We start from the raw sequence: 19,460 nt of genomic DNA, 5'->3' as shown, positions 1-19,460 counted from the left end.
ATGCAGACATGGGGAGAAGGTGCAAACTCCTCACAGACAGTGACCCAAGACAGGAATCAAACCCAGGTCCCTGGCGCTGTGAGGCAGCAGTGCTAACCACTGTGCCACCCGTGTTTTATTTTGAATAAAGTAAAATCCGATACCAACATTCTTCTGATAAAGTGCCAGAGACAAGACTGAGTCAAGACCCAGCACTGTGAAATGTACAGGAGAGAATTAAAGGTTAAAAGCAAAGCAAGGTGCAAAGGAAGATCAGCAGGTAGCATTAAGTTAAATCCAAAAACACTGTGATAAGTGTAAGGTGGAGAGAGGAACTTTGTAAGGACAGAAGGGGAAGTCTCCTTGTAGAGACAGAGGGCTCAGTTAAACCAAAGTGTTTTTGCATAGGGTGTTAACAGACAGGATTAGAGAAAATGTACCAAAAATATTTCCTTAGTTCAGAAAGGATGTACTTTCTATAGAGGGAGATAGGGCGTAAACATATAGGATTGTAACGCACAGAGAAAATGCACCAAAGCTCTATTTTCCTTACCTAAGAGAGGAATGCAGCGTATGTTCATCAGACTGATTCCTGGGACGGCAGGGTTGCCGTAGGAGGAGAGATTGGGTCGACTGGGCCTGTATTCACTTGGAATTCAGAAGAATAAGAGGGCACTGTGGTTAGCACTGTTGCCTCATCGCCCCAGGGACCCGGGTTCGATTCCCACTTGGGTCACTGTCTGTGTGGAGTTTCCTCCAGGTACCCAGTTTCCTCCCACGTTCCAAAGATGTGTAGGTTAGCAGAATTGGCCGCGCTAAATTGCCCCTTGGTGTCCAAAGATGTGTAGATTAGCAGAATTGGTCATGCTAAATTGCCCCTTGGTGTCCAAAGATGTGTGGGTTAGCAGAATTGGCCAAGGTAGATGTGTGACTTCACGGGGAATAGGGTCTGAGTCAGAAACTCTATCAGAGAGTCGGTGCGGACGCGATGGGCTGAATGTCCGCCCTCTGCACTGTAGGCATTCTATGTGCTGAGTGTCTTGCCAGATCGTTTCCAGATCACTGAGAGTCAACCACATTGCTGTGGCTCTGAAGTTACATGTAGGCCAGACCGGGTAAGGACAGCAGATTTCCTTCCCTAAAGGGACATTAGTGAACCAGACGAGTTTTAAAACATTCCAGTAGTTTCATGGCCACCGTTAGAGACTAGCTTTATATTTCAGATTTCTTTAAGTCACCTACCTTCAATACTCCATGTTCAGTTGTGGGATTTGAACCCATCTTCAACAGTGGTTTATTCGGCCAGGTCTCTGGGTTACTCCGCCAGTAACGTAACCATTGACGTTCTGCTTGGCATAGGGACAGGTGGAGGTGGGTGGGTGCTGTGGGGTGGCGTTTCCAAGTGGCAGCCCCCTGATTATGGGTCCATTTCAGTGTTAACGATCTCGATTAGGGTGTAGTCGATTGTGTGGAGGACAGTCGGGGTGGGTGTGGACGGGATAGAGTCTCAACTCTGGTCGTGTCACAGCCAGAAGGACAGCCAGGTCTCGGTGTGCATGCGAGCTTTCCTCCTCAGCCCGTTTGTGTTGCGTTCGGTCTCAGCTTTCAACAGAGGCGAACCTTATTGGCAAAGTTAAGGCAGAAATAATTCAGTGAGGGAGTAATTTACCTCGAGAATGTGGGGCTTTGATTGCTAGAACCAATATGAGGGGATTGAAGGGTGGGTTGATATTGTGCGCCGCGGCCTACACTGCAGGGTGTAGTTGGATGGATGCCGGTTTTAACTGTGTGAATTATTTGATTCCTGTTACTCGGTCTGATACTAAAGAAAAATATTTTCTTCCTCTTCCCCCTCCTCTCTGTCACCCCACCACCCCCCCTCTCCCTCTCCCTCTCCCTCTCTCTCTCTCTCTATCCCTCCGTCTTGGCGCCCCCACCCTCTCTCGGTCCCCCCATCTCTGCCCCACCCACCTCCGTCCACGCCCTGCTCCCTCCCTCCCTCTTGCTCCTGCTCCCTCTTGCTCCTCTCTCAGCCATCGCCATCACGTGCTGCATGACCAGAACGTGGATAAGAGGACCTGCATCCCCATGAATCACCTGTGGCCCAACCAGGCTCCTTACACCGTGTGCAATAGCTCCCTCTCTGAATACGGGGTGCTGGGTAGGACATTTACTACTTCACTCTGGATACCCCTGTGCCAAGCTTGCTGAGGAGTCGGTGCTGGGAAGAGTGCGTGTGTGCCTGTGGGGAAAACATTGAGTACACTGTGAATAAAACGCAGACTGTGACTGATCGTGGGGGGGATAGGGCAGCTTGCATATGCTTCCTGTGATTGTTGGGTCAGTAACTGAGGCCACAATTCAATTCCTCCAAAAAGCCATGGCCTCTGAGGGCGTTTGTTCTTGGCCAGGGTTAAAGTTGAATTTGAGCGCGTCTGTTCTGTTTCTGCCCCATACCCCAGCCTTTGGAGTGAACCTTCATCATCTTCACCACCAGCAGCTGTAACCAGTTTTTCCATTTATTTGTGGGATGTGACTGCCCCTGGCTGGGCCCAGCATTAACTTCCCTCTCTCTGGAGAAGGTGGTGGGTGAGCTGCCTTATTGAAACGATGGAGTCCGTGTGGTGTAGGTACACCCACAGTGCTGTTAGGGAGGGAGATCCAGGATTGTTATTGGACATCAGTCAGTCCGTGTGGTGTAGGTACACCCACAGTGCTGTTAGGGAGGGAGTTTCAGGATTGTTATTGGACATCAGTCAGTCTGTGTGGTGTAGGTACACCCACAGTGCTGTTAGGGAGGGAGTTTCAGGATTGTTATTGGACATCAGTCAGTCTGTGTGGTATAGGTACACCCACAGTGCTGTTAGGGAGGGAGTTCCAGGATTGTTATTGGACATCAGTCAGTCCGTGTGGTGTAGGTACACCCACAGTGCTGTTAGGGAGGAAATTCCAGGATTTTGACCCAGCGACAGTGAAGGAACGGCCGATAGATTTCCAAGTCAGGATGGTGAGTGGCTCGGAGGGGAACTTGCAGGTGGTGGTGTTCCCCATGTATCTGCTGCCCCTGTCCTTCTAGATGGTAGAGGGTGTGGGTTTGGAAGGTGCTGTCTAAGGATGAGTTGCTGCAGTGCATCTTGTGGATGGTACACACTGCTGCTACTGAGCGTCGGTGGTGGAGGGAGTGAATGGCACCCCATCCACAAACAATCAAGCGGGGCTGCTTTGCCCATATCCATCTATACCCATCTTACCCATGGAACTGTCTCAATGCTTTTCAAAAGACAAAATTGTACCCACCTCTACTACTGCCTCTGGCAGCTTGTTCCAGACACTCACCATCCTCTGTGTGAAAAAATTGCCCCTCTGGACCCTTCTGTATCTCTCCCCTCTCACCTTAAACCTGTGCCCTCTAGTTTTAGACTCCCCGACCTTTGGGAAAAGATATTGACTGTCCAGCTGATCTGTGCCCCTCATTATTTTATAGACCTCTGTAAGATCACCCCTCTCAATTGTGGTGAACAGCCAGTTGAATAAGATACCAAAGAGGAAACCACAGAGTTTGCAGCCGTCCTTTCTGTTGTTTGGTGCACTGCCTGATTCTCTGTTTGCAGGTTTCGAGCTGGGCTTTGCCATGGCAAGTCCCAATGCCTTGGTGCTGTGGGAGGCTCAGTTTGGTGATTTCCACAACACCGCCCAGTGCATCATTGATCAGTTCATCAGCCCGGGACAGGCCAAGTGGGTGCGGCAGAATGGAATCGTCCTGCTGCTTCCTCACGGCATGGAAGGAATGGTAAGGCTGGACCCTTCGGGGGGTGGGGGGATGTTTTGGGAGTTTTGATTTATTATTGTCACATGTACTGGGATACAGTGAAAAGTATTGTTTGATTTATTATTGTCACGTGTACTGAGATACAGAGTATTGCTTCTTGCATGCTATACAGAGAAAGCATACTGTTCATAGAGTACATAGGGGAGAAGGAAAGGAGAGGGTGCAGAGTGTAGTATTACAGTCACAGCTCGGGATGATTTGAACTAATTTATTATTGTCACATGAATTGGGATACAGTGAAAAGTATTATTTCTTGCATGATATACAGATGAAGCATACCATTCATAGAGTACATAGGGGAGAAGGAAAGGAGAAGGTGCAGACTGTAGTGTTAGTCATAGCTAGGGTGGAGAGAATGATAAGCTTGGGGGGGTAGTGCCATGGCATGGTGGTTAGCACTGCTGCCTCACGGTGCCAGAGACCTGGGTTTGATTCCCAGCTTGCACGTTCTCCCCCTGTCTGTGTGGGTTTCCTCCGGATGCTCAGGTTTCCTCCCACGCTCCAAGGATGTGCAGGTCAGGTGGCTTGGCCATGCTAAATTGCCCCTGAGTGTTAGGGAGACTAGCTCATTGTGGTCGTTGCAGATTGGATGGGCTAAATGGCCTTATTCTGCATTGCAGGGATTCTGTGATATGGTAGGGTCCATTTAAAAGTCTGATGGCAGCAGGGAAGAAGCTGTCCTTGACTCGGTTGATATGTGACCTCCGACTTCTACATCTTTATCCCGATGGAAGTGTGTGTGTCTGGAGTACGGAAAGTCCTTGATTATGCTGGCAGCAGAAAGTGTAGACGGAGCCCATGGATGGGAGGCTGGTTTGCGTGATAGACTAGGCTACGTTCACGACCCTTTGTAGTTTCTTGCAGTCTTGGTCAGAGCAGGAGCCCATCCCAGGCTGTGACACAACCAGAAAGGATGCTTTCTATGGTGCATCTGGTGAGGGTCATAGCTGACGTGCTAAATTTCCTTAGCCTCCTGAGAAAGTAGAGGTGTTGGTGGGGCTTTCTTAACTATAGCATCCGCGTGGAGGGACCAGGACAGGTTGTTGGTGATCTGGACATGTAAAAACTTGAAGCTCTTGACCGTTTTGACTTTGTCCCCATTGCTGTGGACAGGGGCATGTTCTCCACTACTGTTCCTGAAGTCGATGACAGTCTCCCTCATTGAAATTGAGGGAGAGATTATTGTCGCAGCAGTGAGAGGGGTGGGATCTGGCTGAGCCCATGTCTAGCCAGTTCCTGCAGTGACATGGTGTCTGTAATAAGTTCAGTCTTGGTCGCTGTGAGATGGTAGAAGCTCCAAGTGACAGAAAGGGCATCAGGAAACCCAGAAGTGGCCGTGATAATTCAAGTCCCGATTTCACTATTCGGCTTTGGTTTAGGGCACTGGCAGTATTTCGGAAAATAGCAGGGGGTGTCTCTCCGGTGCCCTTGGCCCAATCCCCACAGTGGCACAGCGGTTAGCACTGCTGCCTCACAGCACTGGGGACCTGGGTTCGATTCCCGGCTTGGGTCACTGTCTGTGTGGAGTCTGCACATTCTCCCTGTGTCTGCGTGGGTTTTCTTCCGGGTGCTCCGGTTTCCTCCCACAGTCCGAAAGACGTGCTGGTTAGATGCTAAATTCTCCCTCAGTGTAACCTGAACAGGCGCCGGAGTGTGGTGACGAGGGGATTTTCATAGTAACTTCATTGCAATGTTAATGCAAGCCTGACGTGTGACACTAATGAATAAACTGTAACGATTGATGATGTTATTGTGATGGTTACAGGGGCCAGAGCATTCGTCCGCCAGACCCGAGCGTTTCCTGCAGATGTGCAATGATGACCCTGACGTTGTTCCGGTGAGTGCTGTGGAATCGGAGCCCTGGGGAGTGCTGGTGCGTTGCTGAGGGCTTGCACTAACCTGTGCCTGTGTGTCTTTTCTCCTCCCCACCCTCCAGAAACTGACGGAAGACTTTGCGGTTCAGCAGCTGTACGACGCAAACTGGATCGTCGTCAATTGCTCCACACCCGCAAACTATTTTCACGTGCTGAGACGACAAATATTACTGCCCTTCAGGAAGCCGGTCAGTATAGCCTGGGCTCGTCCGCGTGTCTCTGTCTCCTTTATCCTTGCAGCTGGGAAGAATAGAAAGAAGTCTCACAACAGCAGGTTAAAGGCCAACAAGTTGGCTTTTAACCTAGAGGGGCACAGTGGTTAGCGCTGCTGCCTCACAGCGCCAGGGTCCTGGGTTCAATTCCTAGCTTTGGGTCACTGTCTGTGTGGAGTTTGCACATTCTCCTCGTGTCTCTGTGGGTTTCCTCCGGCTGCTCCAGTTTCCTCCCACAGTTCGAAAGATGTGCGCGTTAGGGTGATTGGCCAAGCTAAAATAACCCCTTAGTGTCCTGAGATGCGTAGATTAGCAGGTAAATATTTAGGGATGAGGGAGTAGGGTGGGATTGTGGTTGGCGTGGACTCGATGGGCCAAATGGCCTCTTTCTGCACTGTAGGGTTTCTATGATTCCAGGTTTATCTGGAATGACGAGCTTTCGGAGTGCTGCTCCTTCCTCAGGTGAGTGGAGAGATGGGTTTCATAAACACGGTGTATATAGACCAAGACACAATTGCAGGATAATGGTTGGAATGTGAGTCTTTCCAGATAATCAAGTCTTTCCAGGTACAGACGGTGCGAGTGGAGAGAGGGATAATCACAGGTTAAAGATGTGTGAATTGTCTCAATGCAGGACAGTTAGTGAGATTTTGCAAACCTAGACCAAATGGTGGGGACAGTGTGACATGAACCCAAGACCCCGCTTGGACCCATCCTCATGCATGTGGAACTTGGCTATCAGTTTCCATGGCAAAGTTCTACTAACTGTCCTGGCTGGAGACAGTTCACACCTCTTAAACCTGTGATTATCCCTCTCTCCACTCACACTGTCTGTATCTGGAAAGTCTTGATTACCTGTAAAGACTCGCATTCCAACCGTTCTTCGCATTCCAACCGTTCTTCGCATTCCAACCGTTCTTCGCATTCCAGCCGTTCTTCGCGTTCCAACCGTTCTTCGCATTCCAACCTGTAATTATCCTATAATTGGGTCTCTGTCTGTATGCCATTTTTATGAAACTTACCTCTCCACTCACCTGACAAAGGAGCAGGGCTCCGAAAGTTCATGATTCCAAATAAACCTGTTAGACTTTAACCTGGTGTTGTGAGACTTCTTACTGTGCCTGCCCCAGTCCAACACCAGCACCTCCACATCATGGTAAGAATAGAGAATGAGCAAATTCAGAAATCAGCAGCGCGAAAGGGACTTGGGCTTCCCAGATGGAAGAACTGAGGACATTTATTATTGTCACATGTATTAACTTACAGTGAAAAATATTATTTCTTGTGTGCTATACAGACAAAACATATCCTTCATTGAGAAGGAAAGGAGAGGGTGCAGAATGTAGTGTTACAGTCATAGCTAGGATGTAGAGAAAGATCAACTTAATGTGAGGTTAGTCCATTCAAAAGTCTAATAGGAGCAGGGAAGAAGCTGTTCTTGGTATGTGTCCTCAGACTTTTGTATCTTTTTCCCAGCGGAAGAAGTTGGAAGAGAGAATGTCCGGGGTGTGTGGGGGTCCTTGATTATGCTGGCTGCTTTTCCAAGTCCGCGGGAAGTGTAGACAGAGTCAATGGATGGGAGGCTGGCTTGCGCAGTGGATTGGGCTACATTGACAGCCTTTTGTAGTTCCTTGTGGACTTGATTAGAGCAGGAGCCCATACCAAGCTGTGATACAACCAGTGGCTAAGTTTACAGATGAAACAAAGACGAAGAGACAGATAGTATTGAAGAGGTGGGAGGCTGTAGAAAGACTTAACAGGTTAGGAGATTGGATAAAGAAGTGACAGATGGAATACAAGGTGGGAAACTGTGAGGATATGCACTCTGGTAGGGGCAAAGACTATTTTCTAAATGGGAAGAGAATTCAGAAATGGGAAGTGCAAAGGGACTTGGGAGTCCCTGGTTCAGGATTCCCTTGAGATTAACCTGTAGGTTGATTTGGTGGTTAGGAAGGCAAATGCAATGTTAGCATTCATTCCGAGAGAACCAGAATGCAAAAACAGGGATGTACTGGTGAGGCTTTAGAAGGCTTCAGTCAGACCATATTTGGAATGTTGGGAGCAATTTTGGGTGCGTGTATCACACGTGTGTGTGTGTGTGCATGCATGCCTGTGTGTGCGTGTGTTCAGAAGGGTAACCACTTCTAAAGTTATCCTACTTCTTCCCATTTGCTTTCGTCGCTTGTCTTTATCTGACTCTCGCATCCTTGAGATGACGAAGTAAGTGCACAGGACAAAGAGGGCCTGGGCTTTGTACGAACAAAGCTGGGTTGTTTGAACAGCCAGAGCAGAAATCCAGCAAAGGGGGGGGTTTGTGGCCAGGGCCCTGAACTGGAGTTTGATGGAACTACAGATCCATTTCTGTCCAACGTTCCTCCTGACTTGTTCGGTACTAACAGGCTTTGGTGCTGCCGCTGGGGGAACTGACCCCCCTCGAACTGCACCAAGGAGAGATTAGCAGCACAAGCTTCACTCTGTGTCCTATTTTGAGGGTCTGATTGTTTTCTGGAATTGGCCTTTCGTATCGTCCATTCATTCCCCAGAATAGACCACGGGGACAGCACTTGGTACAATTTTAAACATGATTTTCTTCATTGAAACAAAATGGAAAAAAGAGAGTGGGGGGGTGCCAGAAAACTGTCCCAGAGGAAGGATATTCTTGTTGTTGGAGTGCAGCGAACGTTTACCAGGCTGATTGCTGGGATGGCGGGACTGATCTACGAGGAGAAATTGACCAGGTTAGGATTGTTTTCACTGGAGTTCAGATGAACTGGGGGGTGGAAATCACATAAACACTTATAAAATTCTAACAGGACTCGACAGGGTAGATGCAGGGAGGATGCCCCCTATGGTGGAGTTTACTCTCGGTTGGACTTAAACCTGGTGTTGTCATACTTTTTACGGGGGAGTTCAAAACCAGGGGGTCACAGTCTGAGGATTCAGGGTAGACCATTTAGGACGGAGATGAGGAGACATTTCTTCACCCGTTGAGCCTGTGGAATTCATTCCCACAGGAAGTAGTTGACGCCAAAATATTGAATGTATTCAAGAGGCGGCTGGATGTAGCACTTGGGGCGAATGGGATCAAAGGTTATGGGGAGAAAGCAGGATTAGGCTATTGAGTTGGACAATCAGTTATGATCATGATGAATGGTGGAGCAGGCTCAAAGGGCTGAATGGCCTCCTCCTGCTCCTATCTTCTATGTTTCTGATTACAGACTTGAACTTGTACAGGAGTTGAAACAATAGATAGCTGTGTAGAGCATGAGAACTTTTTGATTATCTTGCGTAATGAAATTACCAGGCATACAGTCTCCAACTTTCAAAAACAGTTTGCAGCTGTGACCATGAAATCTTGTTAATGACAAAAACAAACATTTCTGTTAACGTTGCACTTTCAAATGTGGCCAATTTCTAAGCTCAACCCAGAATTCCAAGCTGAGTTCTAAATTGTGGTCAAGTTAGCTTTAAACATAGCATAATTACATAGGCAGAAATACATTAGAATGAAGCCTTTTAACTAAAGCAAACACACACCCTTGTTTGAATTGCTCTGTGATAATGCAACGGTGTAGATATCTATAATCATTAAAGTCATGGGAACAGTGATACAGTGGTTAGCACTGCTGCCTCTCAGTGCCAGGGACCTGGGTTCAATTCCCAGCTCGGGTCACTGTCTGTGTGGAGTCTGCACATACTCCCCATGTCTGTGTGGGTTTCCTCCGGGTGCTCCGGTTTCCTCCCACAGTTCAAAGATGTGCAGGTTAGGTGGATTGGCCGTGCTAAATTGCCCCTTAGCGGCAGGGGGACTAGCTAGGGGTTGTGGGGATGGGGGCCTGGGTGGGATTGTGGTCACGGGGCCAAAGAGCCTCCTCCTGCACTGTAGAGATTCTATGGAAAGTGTCTCCCTCCTTGAGAGGTTCCGTGCTGCCCGGTGTCTCAGCCTGGTCAGGTTCCTAACTGTTCATTGCTGCTATTCACAGGGAGCTAATCTGTTCACTTTCTGTGCTTTCAATTCCAGCTGATTATCTTCACTCCCAAATCATTGCTGCGACATCCTGATGCCAAGTCCAGCTTCGATATGATGCTGCCAGGTGAGTTAGCGTGGCGCCGGCAGGTATCCCTCACTATCTCCCCCCCCCGCACCCCCCCCCATCCCTGTCGGCAGCAACAACCCCTTCAGTCCCCATTTTGTTTGAGCAAGCATCCGTTAGTAGTTAACCGCCACGAGCCTTCCTCCCACACTGTTGCTAGCAGCGTGAACGGGTGATGATCTTGATCCAAAAGGAGCTTTTCGAGTGTAGACAATAAAAATATAGCAAAACTTTGTCCAACTTACAAATCAAACAAAAGGTTTAGTGAAGAAACTTCATTACTCCAAACTTGAGGCCTCACCCTGGGCCAATCCAAATTCCCCACAGTTCCGAACAGGTTCTTATTTATACTGAGTCAGCTGGCCATCACATCATTCTGTCATTGGTTACATGACTTACTGGGTCAGCTGACCCTTACAGCTTGTTACCATTGGTCACATGATGACAGACCCAGTGTTATCACTGGTTGCATTCCAACAGGTGACTGCCACCTTTTAGTTTAGCTTATTTATTCGTGTCGCAAGTAGGCGAACGTTAACACCGCAATGAAGTTGCTGTGAGAATCCCCTAGTCGCCACACTCCTGTTAAAGTGCACTGAGGGAGAATGTAGCATTTAACCAGCACGTCTTTAGGACTGTGGGAGGAAACCCATGCAGACATGGGGAGAATGTGCAGACTCCACGCAGACAGTGACCCAAGCTGGGAATTGAACCCGGGTCCCTAGCGCTGTGAGGCAGCAGTGCTAACCACTGTGCCACCCAGATGTAGTCACTTTGTCACAGTAATCACAGTTCAAAACCGTCCCTTCACAAGACACAGGAATTCATTACTCCAAAGGCAGTGTATTATCACAGAATCGCAACGACAGGGAGAGATTGGGGGAGAAAGCGAGGAATGGATGAAAATACTGACAGTTTTTATTCCCCTCCCCAATAGGTACAGAATTCCTGCGTGGAATTGTGGAGGACGGACCTGCAGCTGAGAAGCCAGGCGATGTTAAGAGGCTGCTGTTTTGTACCGGTAAAGTATACTACGAACTGGCGAAAGAACGCAAGAACAAGGACCTGGAAGCTGAGGTTGCAATCACTAGGCTGGAGCAGGTGAGTATTCCTCAGACGCCCCCCTGTGTGAGCTGGAGACAGCAGCTCCGGTTCCCCTGTGGTAGCGATGCGCAGTTCCCCATTACCAGTCAGAGTTTCTACTCCCCAGTCCATGCAGGGTTGGCTAGTCTCGGTGGGTAAGCGGTTCAGGGAGAGATGATTCACCAACAGCTCTCCAGGCGGGGGGTTCATGCCTGGAAAAGGCCTCCCTGCCCAGTGTGCGGCTAAACATCAGGCTAGGCCAGAACAACTCCCCGTGTTAAATAGCCTCCCAACGTTGGAGGGGGCGATGGCATCGGGGTATTAATGCTTGAATGGTGGGACAGGCTCGAGGGGCCGAACGGCCTACTCCTGCATCTTATGTTCAAGGTCCAGCAAGTGGAAAGTGACTGAAAATCTCACAGAAATTAGACCATTTTGCTTCATTCTGAAGTTTTTGAGATGAAAGGAGGCCATGGCCTAGTGGTATTATTGCTAGACTATTAATCCAGAAACTCAGCTAATGTCCTGGGGGCCTGGGTTCGAATCCTGTGACAGCAGATGAATTTGAATTTAACTCTTTTTTTTAAATCTGGAATTAAGAATCTACTGACACCCATTGTTGGAAAAACCCATCTGGTTCCCTTTAGGGAAGGAAATCTGCCGTCCTTACCCGGTCTGGCCTACATGTGACTCCAGAGCCACAGCAATGTGGTTGACTCTCAACTGCCCTCCAAGGGCATCTAGGGATGGGCTATAAATACTGGCCCAGCCAGCGATGCCCATGTCCCACGAATGAATAAAAACTCTCTATGTTGCCACCAAACAAAGAGATCTTGATGAGGTACCTGTGACCTACACTTGTGTGTGTGGTTCCTTGGTAGTTAGGTCACCGCTTACTCTGTAATGTGACCGATACCCAGTCACGTCAAAATAGATTTGCCATTGATACTCAGCCTTGCATGCCATTCCTTCATTCTCTCCTTTTTTTCCAGATGTAGGAGTAGGCCATTTGGCCCAATGAGTCTGCTCCGGCCCATCTTGTTCAATGCAGGCAGCTGGATCACCTCCCTGTTTCTCGTTCACCTACTGCTGGGCGGGTGGTGGGGGTTGGTTATGAAGGGCTTGGGATCAAAGCTCCCTTCCTTCCTGAGGAAGGATGTTCTTGCTCTCGAGGGATTGCAGCGAAGGTTTACCAGGCTGATCCCGGGGATGGTGGGACTGATGCATGAGGAGAGATTGACTTGGTTAGGATTGTTTTCACTGGGGTTCAGATAAATGAGGGAGATCTTAGAGATTTATAAAATTCTAACAGGACTAGTCAGGGTAGATGCAGGGAGGGTGTTCCCAGTGGTGGGGGGAATCCAGAACCAGGGGGTCACAGTCTGAGGATTCGGGGTAGACCATTTAGGACGGAGACATTTCTTCACCCGGTGAGCCTGTGGAATTCATTCCCACAGGAAGTAGTTGATGCTAAAACATTGAATGTGTTCAAGAGGCGGCTGGATATAGCACTTGGAGCAAATGGGATCAAAGGTTATGGGGGGGAAGCAGGATGAGGCGATTGAGTTGGATGAACAGCCGTGATGGTGATGAATGGTGGAGCAGGCTCGAAGGGCCAAATGGCCTCCTCCTGCTCCGATCTTCTATGTTTCTGAAGTGTCTCTTTCCCTCTCCAGCTCTCTCCCTTCCCGTACGACGTGGTGGAACAAGAGGCAAAGAAGTACCACAACGCTGAGCTGGTCTGGTGCCAGGAGGAGCACAAAAACCAGGGTTACTACGAGTACGTGAAGCCGCGCATCCGAGCCACCACCCGCCGCGAGCGGCCCGTCTGGTGAGTGAGGCACGGCGCTCGACACTACTGCCGGGGTGGCATTTCTCCCAACCTGAGGGAGGCGGTGGGGGGGAAACTGGGGCAAAGGGTAGATGCTAACACCCCAAGCAGCAAGGCAATAAAGAGATAAGGAACTGCCACTAAAAGTTGAGCCCGGAGGAGGGGTGCTCGAACTAAACGTGACTGCAGAGCAGGATTGTATATCTATTGACTCAGACTGTTCAACCGAGATGAGGCAGATCAATCTGCGTGGCTTTCCTCCGGGTGCTCCAGTTTCTTCCCACAGTCCAAAGATATGTAAGTTAGGTGGATTAGTCGTGCTAAATTACCTCAACCACAATCCCACCCAGACCCTATCCCTGGAACGCTGCACACAGGCAATTTATCATGGCCAATCCACCTAACCTGAACATCTTTGGACACTAAGGGGCAATTTAGCATGGCCAATCCACCTAACCTGAACATCTTTGGACACTAAGGGGCAATTTAGCATGGCCAATCCACCTAACCTGCACATCTTTGGACACTAAGGGACAATTTAGCATGGCCAATCCACCTAACCTGAACATCTTTGGACACTAAGGGACAATTTAGCATGGCCAATCCACCTAACCTGCACATCTTTGGACACTAAGGGACAATTTAGCATGGCCAATCCACCTAACCTGAACATCTTTGGACACTAAGGGGCAATTTAACATGGCCAATCCACCTAACCTGAACATCTTTGGACACTAAGGGACAATTTAGCATGGCCAATCCACCTAACCTGAACATCTTTGGACACTAAGGGACAATTTAGCATGGCCAAACCACCTAACCTACACATCTTTGGACACTAAGGGACAATTTAGCATGGCCAATCCACCTAACCTGCACATCTTTGGACACTAAGGGACAATTTAGCATGGCCAATCCACCTAACCTGAACATCTTTGGACACCTAAGGGGCAATTTAACATGGCCAATCCACCTAACCTGAACATCTTTGGACACTAAGGGACAATTTAGCATGGCCAATCCACCTAACCTGAACATCTTTGGACACTAAGGGACAATTTAGCATGGCCAATCCACCTAACCTGAACATCTTTGGACACTAAGGGACAATTTAGCATGGCCAATCCACCTAACCTGAACATCTTTGGACACTAAGGGACAATTTAACATGGCCAATCCACCTAACCTACACATCTTTGGACACTAAGGGACAATTTAGCATGGCCAATCCACCTAACCTGAACATCTTTGGACACTAAGGGACAATTTAACATGGCCAATCCACCTAACCTACACATCTTTGGACACTCAGGGACAATTTAGCATGGCCAATCCACCTAACCTGAACATCTTTGGACACTCAGGGACAATTTAGCATGGCCAATCCACCTAACCTGAACATCTTTGGACACTAAGGGACAATTTAGCACGGCCAATCCACCTAACCTGAACATCTTTGGACACTAAGGGACAATTTAGCATGGCCAATCCCCCTAACCTGCACATCTTTGGACACGAAGGGACAATTTAGCATGGCCAATCCATCTAACCTACACATCTTTGGAGTGCGGGAGGAAACCCACGCAGACATGGGGTGAATGTGCAAACTCCACACAGACAGTGACCCAAGGCCAGAATTGAACCCTGGTCCCTGGCGTCATGTGGCAGCAGTGCTAACCACTGGGCCCCCCTGCAAAAGTATTTTTATTATGGCCTTTCTTTCTCTCTCTCTCTCTCTCCCTCCCCTGCAGGTACGTTGGCCGTGAACCAGCCTCCGCCCCGGCCACGGGTAACAAGAACACTCACCTGCAGGAGCTGAAGAGGTTCCTGGAGACCAGCTTTAACCTGGACGCCTTCAGGCACCTGGACAATTAGGAATTGGCCTTGGGAATCACTCGCTGTCTGGATCCTCATCTTCCGTCCTTATTCTAGGGGGACTAGGCTGTGCATGCTACTGAGATCTAACTCGTACAACCGGTGAGAGGCTTTGTATCTGCAGCTTTTCTTTCAGATAGAGCAATGAAAAGGAAAAAAAAATTACCTCGGTTCACCAGAAGAATTGTGAAGCAGGAAAGAGCTGTGTATAAACCAGGCCACTCAGTGTGCTTTTGCTTCCACCCGCCCCACTTTTTAAATGGTATTGTTTAGTCCAATCGAGTTGAGGTAATAAGGTGTGGTTTGTAAATTTTGTGAATAAGGGATTTTTTCTATTTCCAAACTAGCCGTGGGCTCACTCCCGGTCAATGGCTGGATCACTTTCCGATTTTAGCCTCCCCTCCCACCCCACCCCCTCCCACCCCACCACCACTCCTCCACGTCTCCCCCCCCCCCCCCCCCCCCCCCAACCACCACCCACTCCGTCCCTCCGCAACATAAGTTTGTGCCCAAGACTTTTTAAAGCGCGTTAACTTTTGGGAGAAGGCATTGCACTTTCAGCCTGTGCCAAAATCAAGATGACAAATGTTTCACCCCCCCCCACCCCTGCCCTGCCCTCCCCCTCCACCCACGGATGAGATTTCTCGCTCGGTTACCAATTCTTGAGACTGCGCAGTAGGAAACAAAAAAAAATAAGAACTGATTTATTTATTTTGGTTACAAATAAAACTTTTCAACCGGATATGGCTTCATCAATAAAGAGATGTTCTCCTCTCACGCAAAACCAATTTGGGGTCTTCCTTTGCAATGCCATCGCTGGGGATTGGTGGGGGGGGGTTGCGTTGGCTGGGGCAGTGGGGGGGGTGCGCAGAGCAGCGACCTCTCTCTCTCTCCCCCCCCCCCACTGGAGGTAGTGCCTGCAAAGAGAGTCGGGTGGCACGAGGTTCTGTGGGCGTGTGGGGGGTGAGTGCAATGGGTTGTTTGTAATAATACTTCAGAGGCAGAAGTCCCTTCACCAGAATCCCTTTATTTACGATTCCAACAGCAGTATATACACACACACACACACACACACACACACACACACACAGTGTGATCAGTCAGCGGTCTACCCCTTGGGAGCGCCAGAGGAACTGACACGCCCCGGTTATGTACAAGGAAAAGACTCCCCGCTCAACCTCCATCAAGGAGTTCATATTCGATTAGGCCAACCTCAGTGGCCTGATTAAAGCCATCGGACTGTTGCTTGGGAGCCACAAGTACAATCAGCTATTGTTCTTTGGTGGGGGGAGGTGGGGGGTTGGAAGTGTAATGGGCTGCTGTTCAGGAACAGGCAAGTGTAATGAGCCATTGTCTCTGGGGGCATGGGGACGGGCCAGGGCTCTCGAGCAGGAAAGGACTTGGGACAAGAGTTGTTGGGTGGGTGGTGGGGCAGGGGGGTGTGGGGTAGGGGAAGGTGTTGGAACAGTTCTGCAGCAAGGAAGGGATAGCCTTCACGTCATTAGTGTACGCTTAAATGGGACCAATTGACAGGCGACACGACAGCTCAGTGACTATCACTGTTTGCTGTGCGGTTACAGGGACCCGGGTCGGATCTCCGGCTTGGGTCAATGTCTGTGGGAGTTTGCACATTCTCCCTGTGCTTGCGTGGGTTTTCTCCGGGTGCTCCGGTTTCCTCCCAAACCCCAAAAACATGTTAATAAATTGTCCCGAAATTGGATCTCTCTTAATCTGGCGCACATATAATTCCCTAAATTTGCACCCCTTTATCCACTAGATGTAGACAAAAGTTGTAGGTGGAAGAAGGATTGGAATGAGGCACTCGCTGAGTGTTAAAATGGGCAGCGCGGGCTTGTCGGGCCAAAGGGCCTGTTTCCTGTGCTGTCCTGTTCTTTGTGGAGATGCCGGTGTTGGACTGGGGTAAGCACAATAAGAAGTCTCTCAACACCAGGTTAAAATCTAACAGGTTTATTTGGAATCACGAGCTTTCGGAATGCTGTTCCTTCATCAGGTGAGTGGAGCCTTTGAAAGAGAGCGGTAAAGGGAGCTGTGCTGGGCTGTTGCCGTGGCAGTGGGGTAAATGATCTTTCTACCCTGTGGCAGGGGTAAATGCCACTTGCTTTTCACCTGGGCTGCCTAAGGCCGAGTGTGAACTGACCTATTGGTCAGATGGAGGTAGGAGTCTCTATATAATTTGTTCATATACACTCACGCACTCACTAGCATGCATGCGCATTCTCACGCGGACTACCTGGTGTGCATAGGCACTCTCTCTCATATACATCCTATAAAATCAGTCATTTTATCACAGAATGCACAGAAGGTTTGGGCAGGAAGGACCTGATGCCAACACCCTGGTACGTATGATTAAGCAGGGTTCAGTGCAAACTGCCAGGAACGATCTTCAGCTGAAAATGGGAGCATTTTGGATTTTTTAAAAATTTGATTTGTGGGATATGGGTTCAACCCAGTATTTATTGGCCATCTCTAATTGCCCCTTGAGAAGGTGGTGGATGAACTGCCATCTTGAACCTGCTGCAGTCCCCATGGTGTAGGTACACCCACAGTGCTGTTCGGGAGGGAGTTCCAGGATTGTTATTGGACGTCAGTCAGTCCGTGTGGTGTAGGTACACCCACAGTGCTGTTAGGGAGGGAGTTCCAGGATTGTTATTGGACATCAGTCAGTCCGTGTGGTGTAGGTACACCCACAGTGCTGTTCGGGAGGGAGTTCCAGGATTGTTATTGGACGTCAGTCAGTCCGTGTGGTGTAGGTACACCCACAGCGCTGTCAGGGAGGGAGTTCCAGGATTGTTATTGGACATCAGTCAGTCCGTGTGGTGTAGGTACTCCCACGGTGCTGTTAGAGAGGCAGTTCCATGATTTTGACCCAGTGACAATGAAGGAACAGCCGATATATTTCCAAGTCAGGATAGTGGTTTTCTGATTGGCGCGGTTGGTGACTAGGGGAGTGCCGCAGGGATCGGTGCTGGGGCTGCAACTGTTTACCATTTACATAAACGATCTGGAGGAGGGGGCTGAGTGTAGGGTGTTGAAATTTGCTAATGACACGAAGATGAGTGGAAAATCAAATTGCGTGGAGGGTGTGGAAAGTCTGCAGAGGGATCTGGATAGGCTGAGCAAGTGGGCGAGGACCTGTCAGATGGAGTACAATGTGAGCAAGTATGAGGCTATCCACTTTGGCAGAAATAATAGTAGGAGGGATTATTATTTAAAAGGCGAAAAGCTGCAGCATGCTACGGTGCAGAGGGACCTGGGGGTCCTTGTGCACGAGTCGCAAAAACCCAGTCTGTAGGTGCAGCAGGTGATCAAGAAGGCGAATGGGATGCTGGCCTTTATAGTGAGAGGGATAGAATATAAAAGCAGGGAGGTCTTGCTGCAACTGTACAGGGCACTGGTGAGGCTGCAGCTGGAGTACTGTGTGCAGTTTTGGTCCCCTTATTGGCGAAAGGATATTGGCCATGGAGGGAGTGCAGAGAAGGTTCACCAGACTGATACCGGAGATGAGGGGGTGAGCTTATGAGGAAAGACTGAATAGAGTAGGTCTGTACTCATTGGAATTTAGAAGGCTGAGAGGGGGAATCTTATAGAGACCTACAAGATAATGAAGGGGATGGATAGGGAACAGGTCGAGAGATTCTTCCTGCTCAGAAAGGATAGCAGGACTCGAGGGCACAGCCTCAAAATAAAGGGGGGGGGCAGTTTAGATCGGAGTTGAGGGGGAACTTCTTCACTCAAAGGGTGGTGAATCTCTGGAATTCTCTGCCCGTTGAAGTGGTGGAGGCTGCCTCGCTAAATATATTTAAGACATGGGTAGATAGGGTTTTGACAGACAAGGGAATTAAGGGTCATGGGGAGAAAGTGGGTAAGTGGACCTGATCCACTTCAGATCAGCCATGATCTTATTGAATGGCGGGGCAGGCTAGAAGTCCTAGATGGCCCACGCCTGCTCCTATTTCTTATGTTCTTAGTGATGGTGTTTCCATGTGTCTGTTGTCCTCATCCAAGGTGATGGAGATTATGGGTTTGGAAGATGATGTGGAAGGAGACTTGGTGAGTTGTTGCAGTGCATCTTGTAGATGGTACACACTGCTGCTACTGAGTGTCGGTGGTGGAGGGAGTGAATGTTTGTGGATGGGGTGCCAATCAAGCGGGGCTGCTTTGTCCTGGATGGTGTCGAGCTTCTTGAGTGTTGTTGGAGCTGCACCCATCCAGGCAAGTGGGGAGTATTCCATCACACTCCTGACTTGTGCCTTGTAGATGGGGGACAGGCTTTGAGGGAGTCAGGAGGTGAGTTACTCTCCGCAGGATTCCCAGCCTCTGACCTGCTCTGGTAGTCACTGTATTTATATGGCTGGGTCCAGCTCAGTTTCTGGTCAAAGGTAATCCCCAGAATGTAGACAGTTGGGGGGACATTCTGCAATGGTAATGGATGTCAGGGGGCGATGGTTAGATCCCCTCTTGGAGAAGGACATTGGCTGGAATGTTAGTCCAAGCCTGGGTACTGCCCAGGTCCTGCTGCATGAGGACACAGACTATTTCAATATTTGAGGAGCGGTGAATGATGTTGAACATTGTGCAATCCTCAGCGAACATCCTCACTTCTGACCTTATGGTGGAGGGAAGGTCATTAATGAAGCAGCTGAAGATGGTTGGGCCTCGGAC

General features: G+C 49.3%; 1 protein-coding gene across 2 annotated transcripts in view; it reads left to right on the top strand.

Annotated features, from left to right (window-relative positions):
* The window catches only part of LOC145361345 (2-oxoglutarate dehydrogenase complex component E1), a 104,689-nt gene extending 89,503 nt beyond the window's left edge, over positions 1-15,186 (top strand). For both annotated transcript variants that reach the window (XM_080217017.1, XM_080217016.1), the window contains 8 exons: positions 2,013-2,140; positions 3,591-3,769; positions 5,574-5,645; positions 5,745-5,870; positions 9,916-9,988; positions 10,926-11,089; positions 12,748-12,902; positions 14,654-15,186. In XM_080217017.1, coding sequence (XP_080073143.1) covers positions 2,013-2,140; positions 3,591-3,769; positions 5,574-5,645; positions 5,745-5,870; positions 9,916-9,988; positions 10,926-11,089; positions 12,748-12,902; positions 14,654-14,777 — 1,021 coding nt within the window. In that variant the 3' untranslated portion in view covers positions 14,778-15,186. The remainder of the gene's footprint in view (positions 1-2,012; positions 2,141-3,590; positions 3,770-5,573; positions 5,646-5,744; positions 5,871-9,915; positions 9,989-10,925; positions 11,090-12,747; positions 12,903-14,653) is intronic.
* Positions 15,187-19,460: the final 4,274 nt, after the last annotated feature.

The sequence above is a fragment of the Carcharhinus amblyrhynchos genome, chromosome 34 (genome assembly GCF_965287045.1).
Source record: "Carcharhinus amblyrhynchos chromosome 34, sCarAmb.v2.hapA, whole genome shotgun sequence".
NCBI classification, from domain to species: domain Eukaryota; kingdom Metazoa; phylum Chordata; class Chondrichthyes; order Carcharhiniformes; family Carcharhinidae; genus Carcharhinus; species Carcharhinus amblyrhynchos.
Note: the sequence above shows the minus strand (reverse complement) of the source record. Positions and strands in the feature narration are given on the sequence as shown.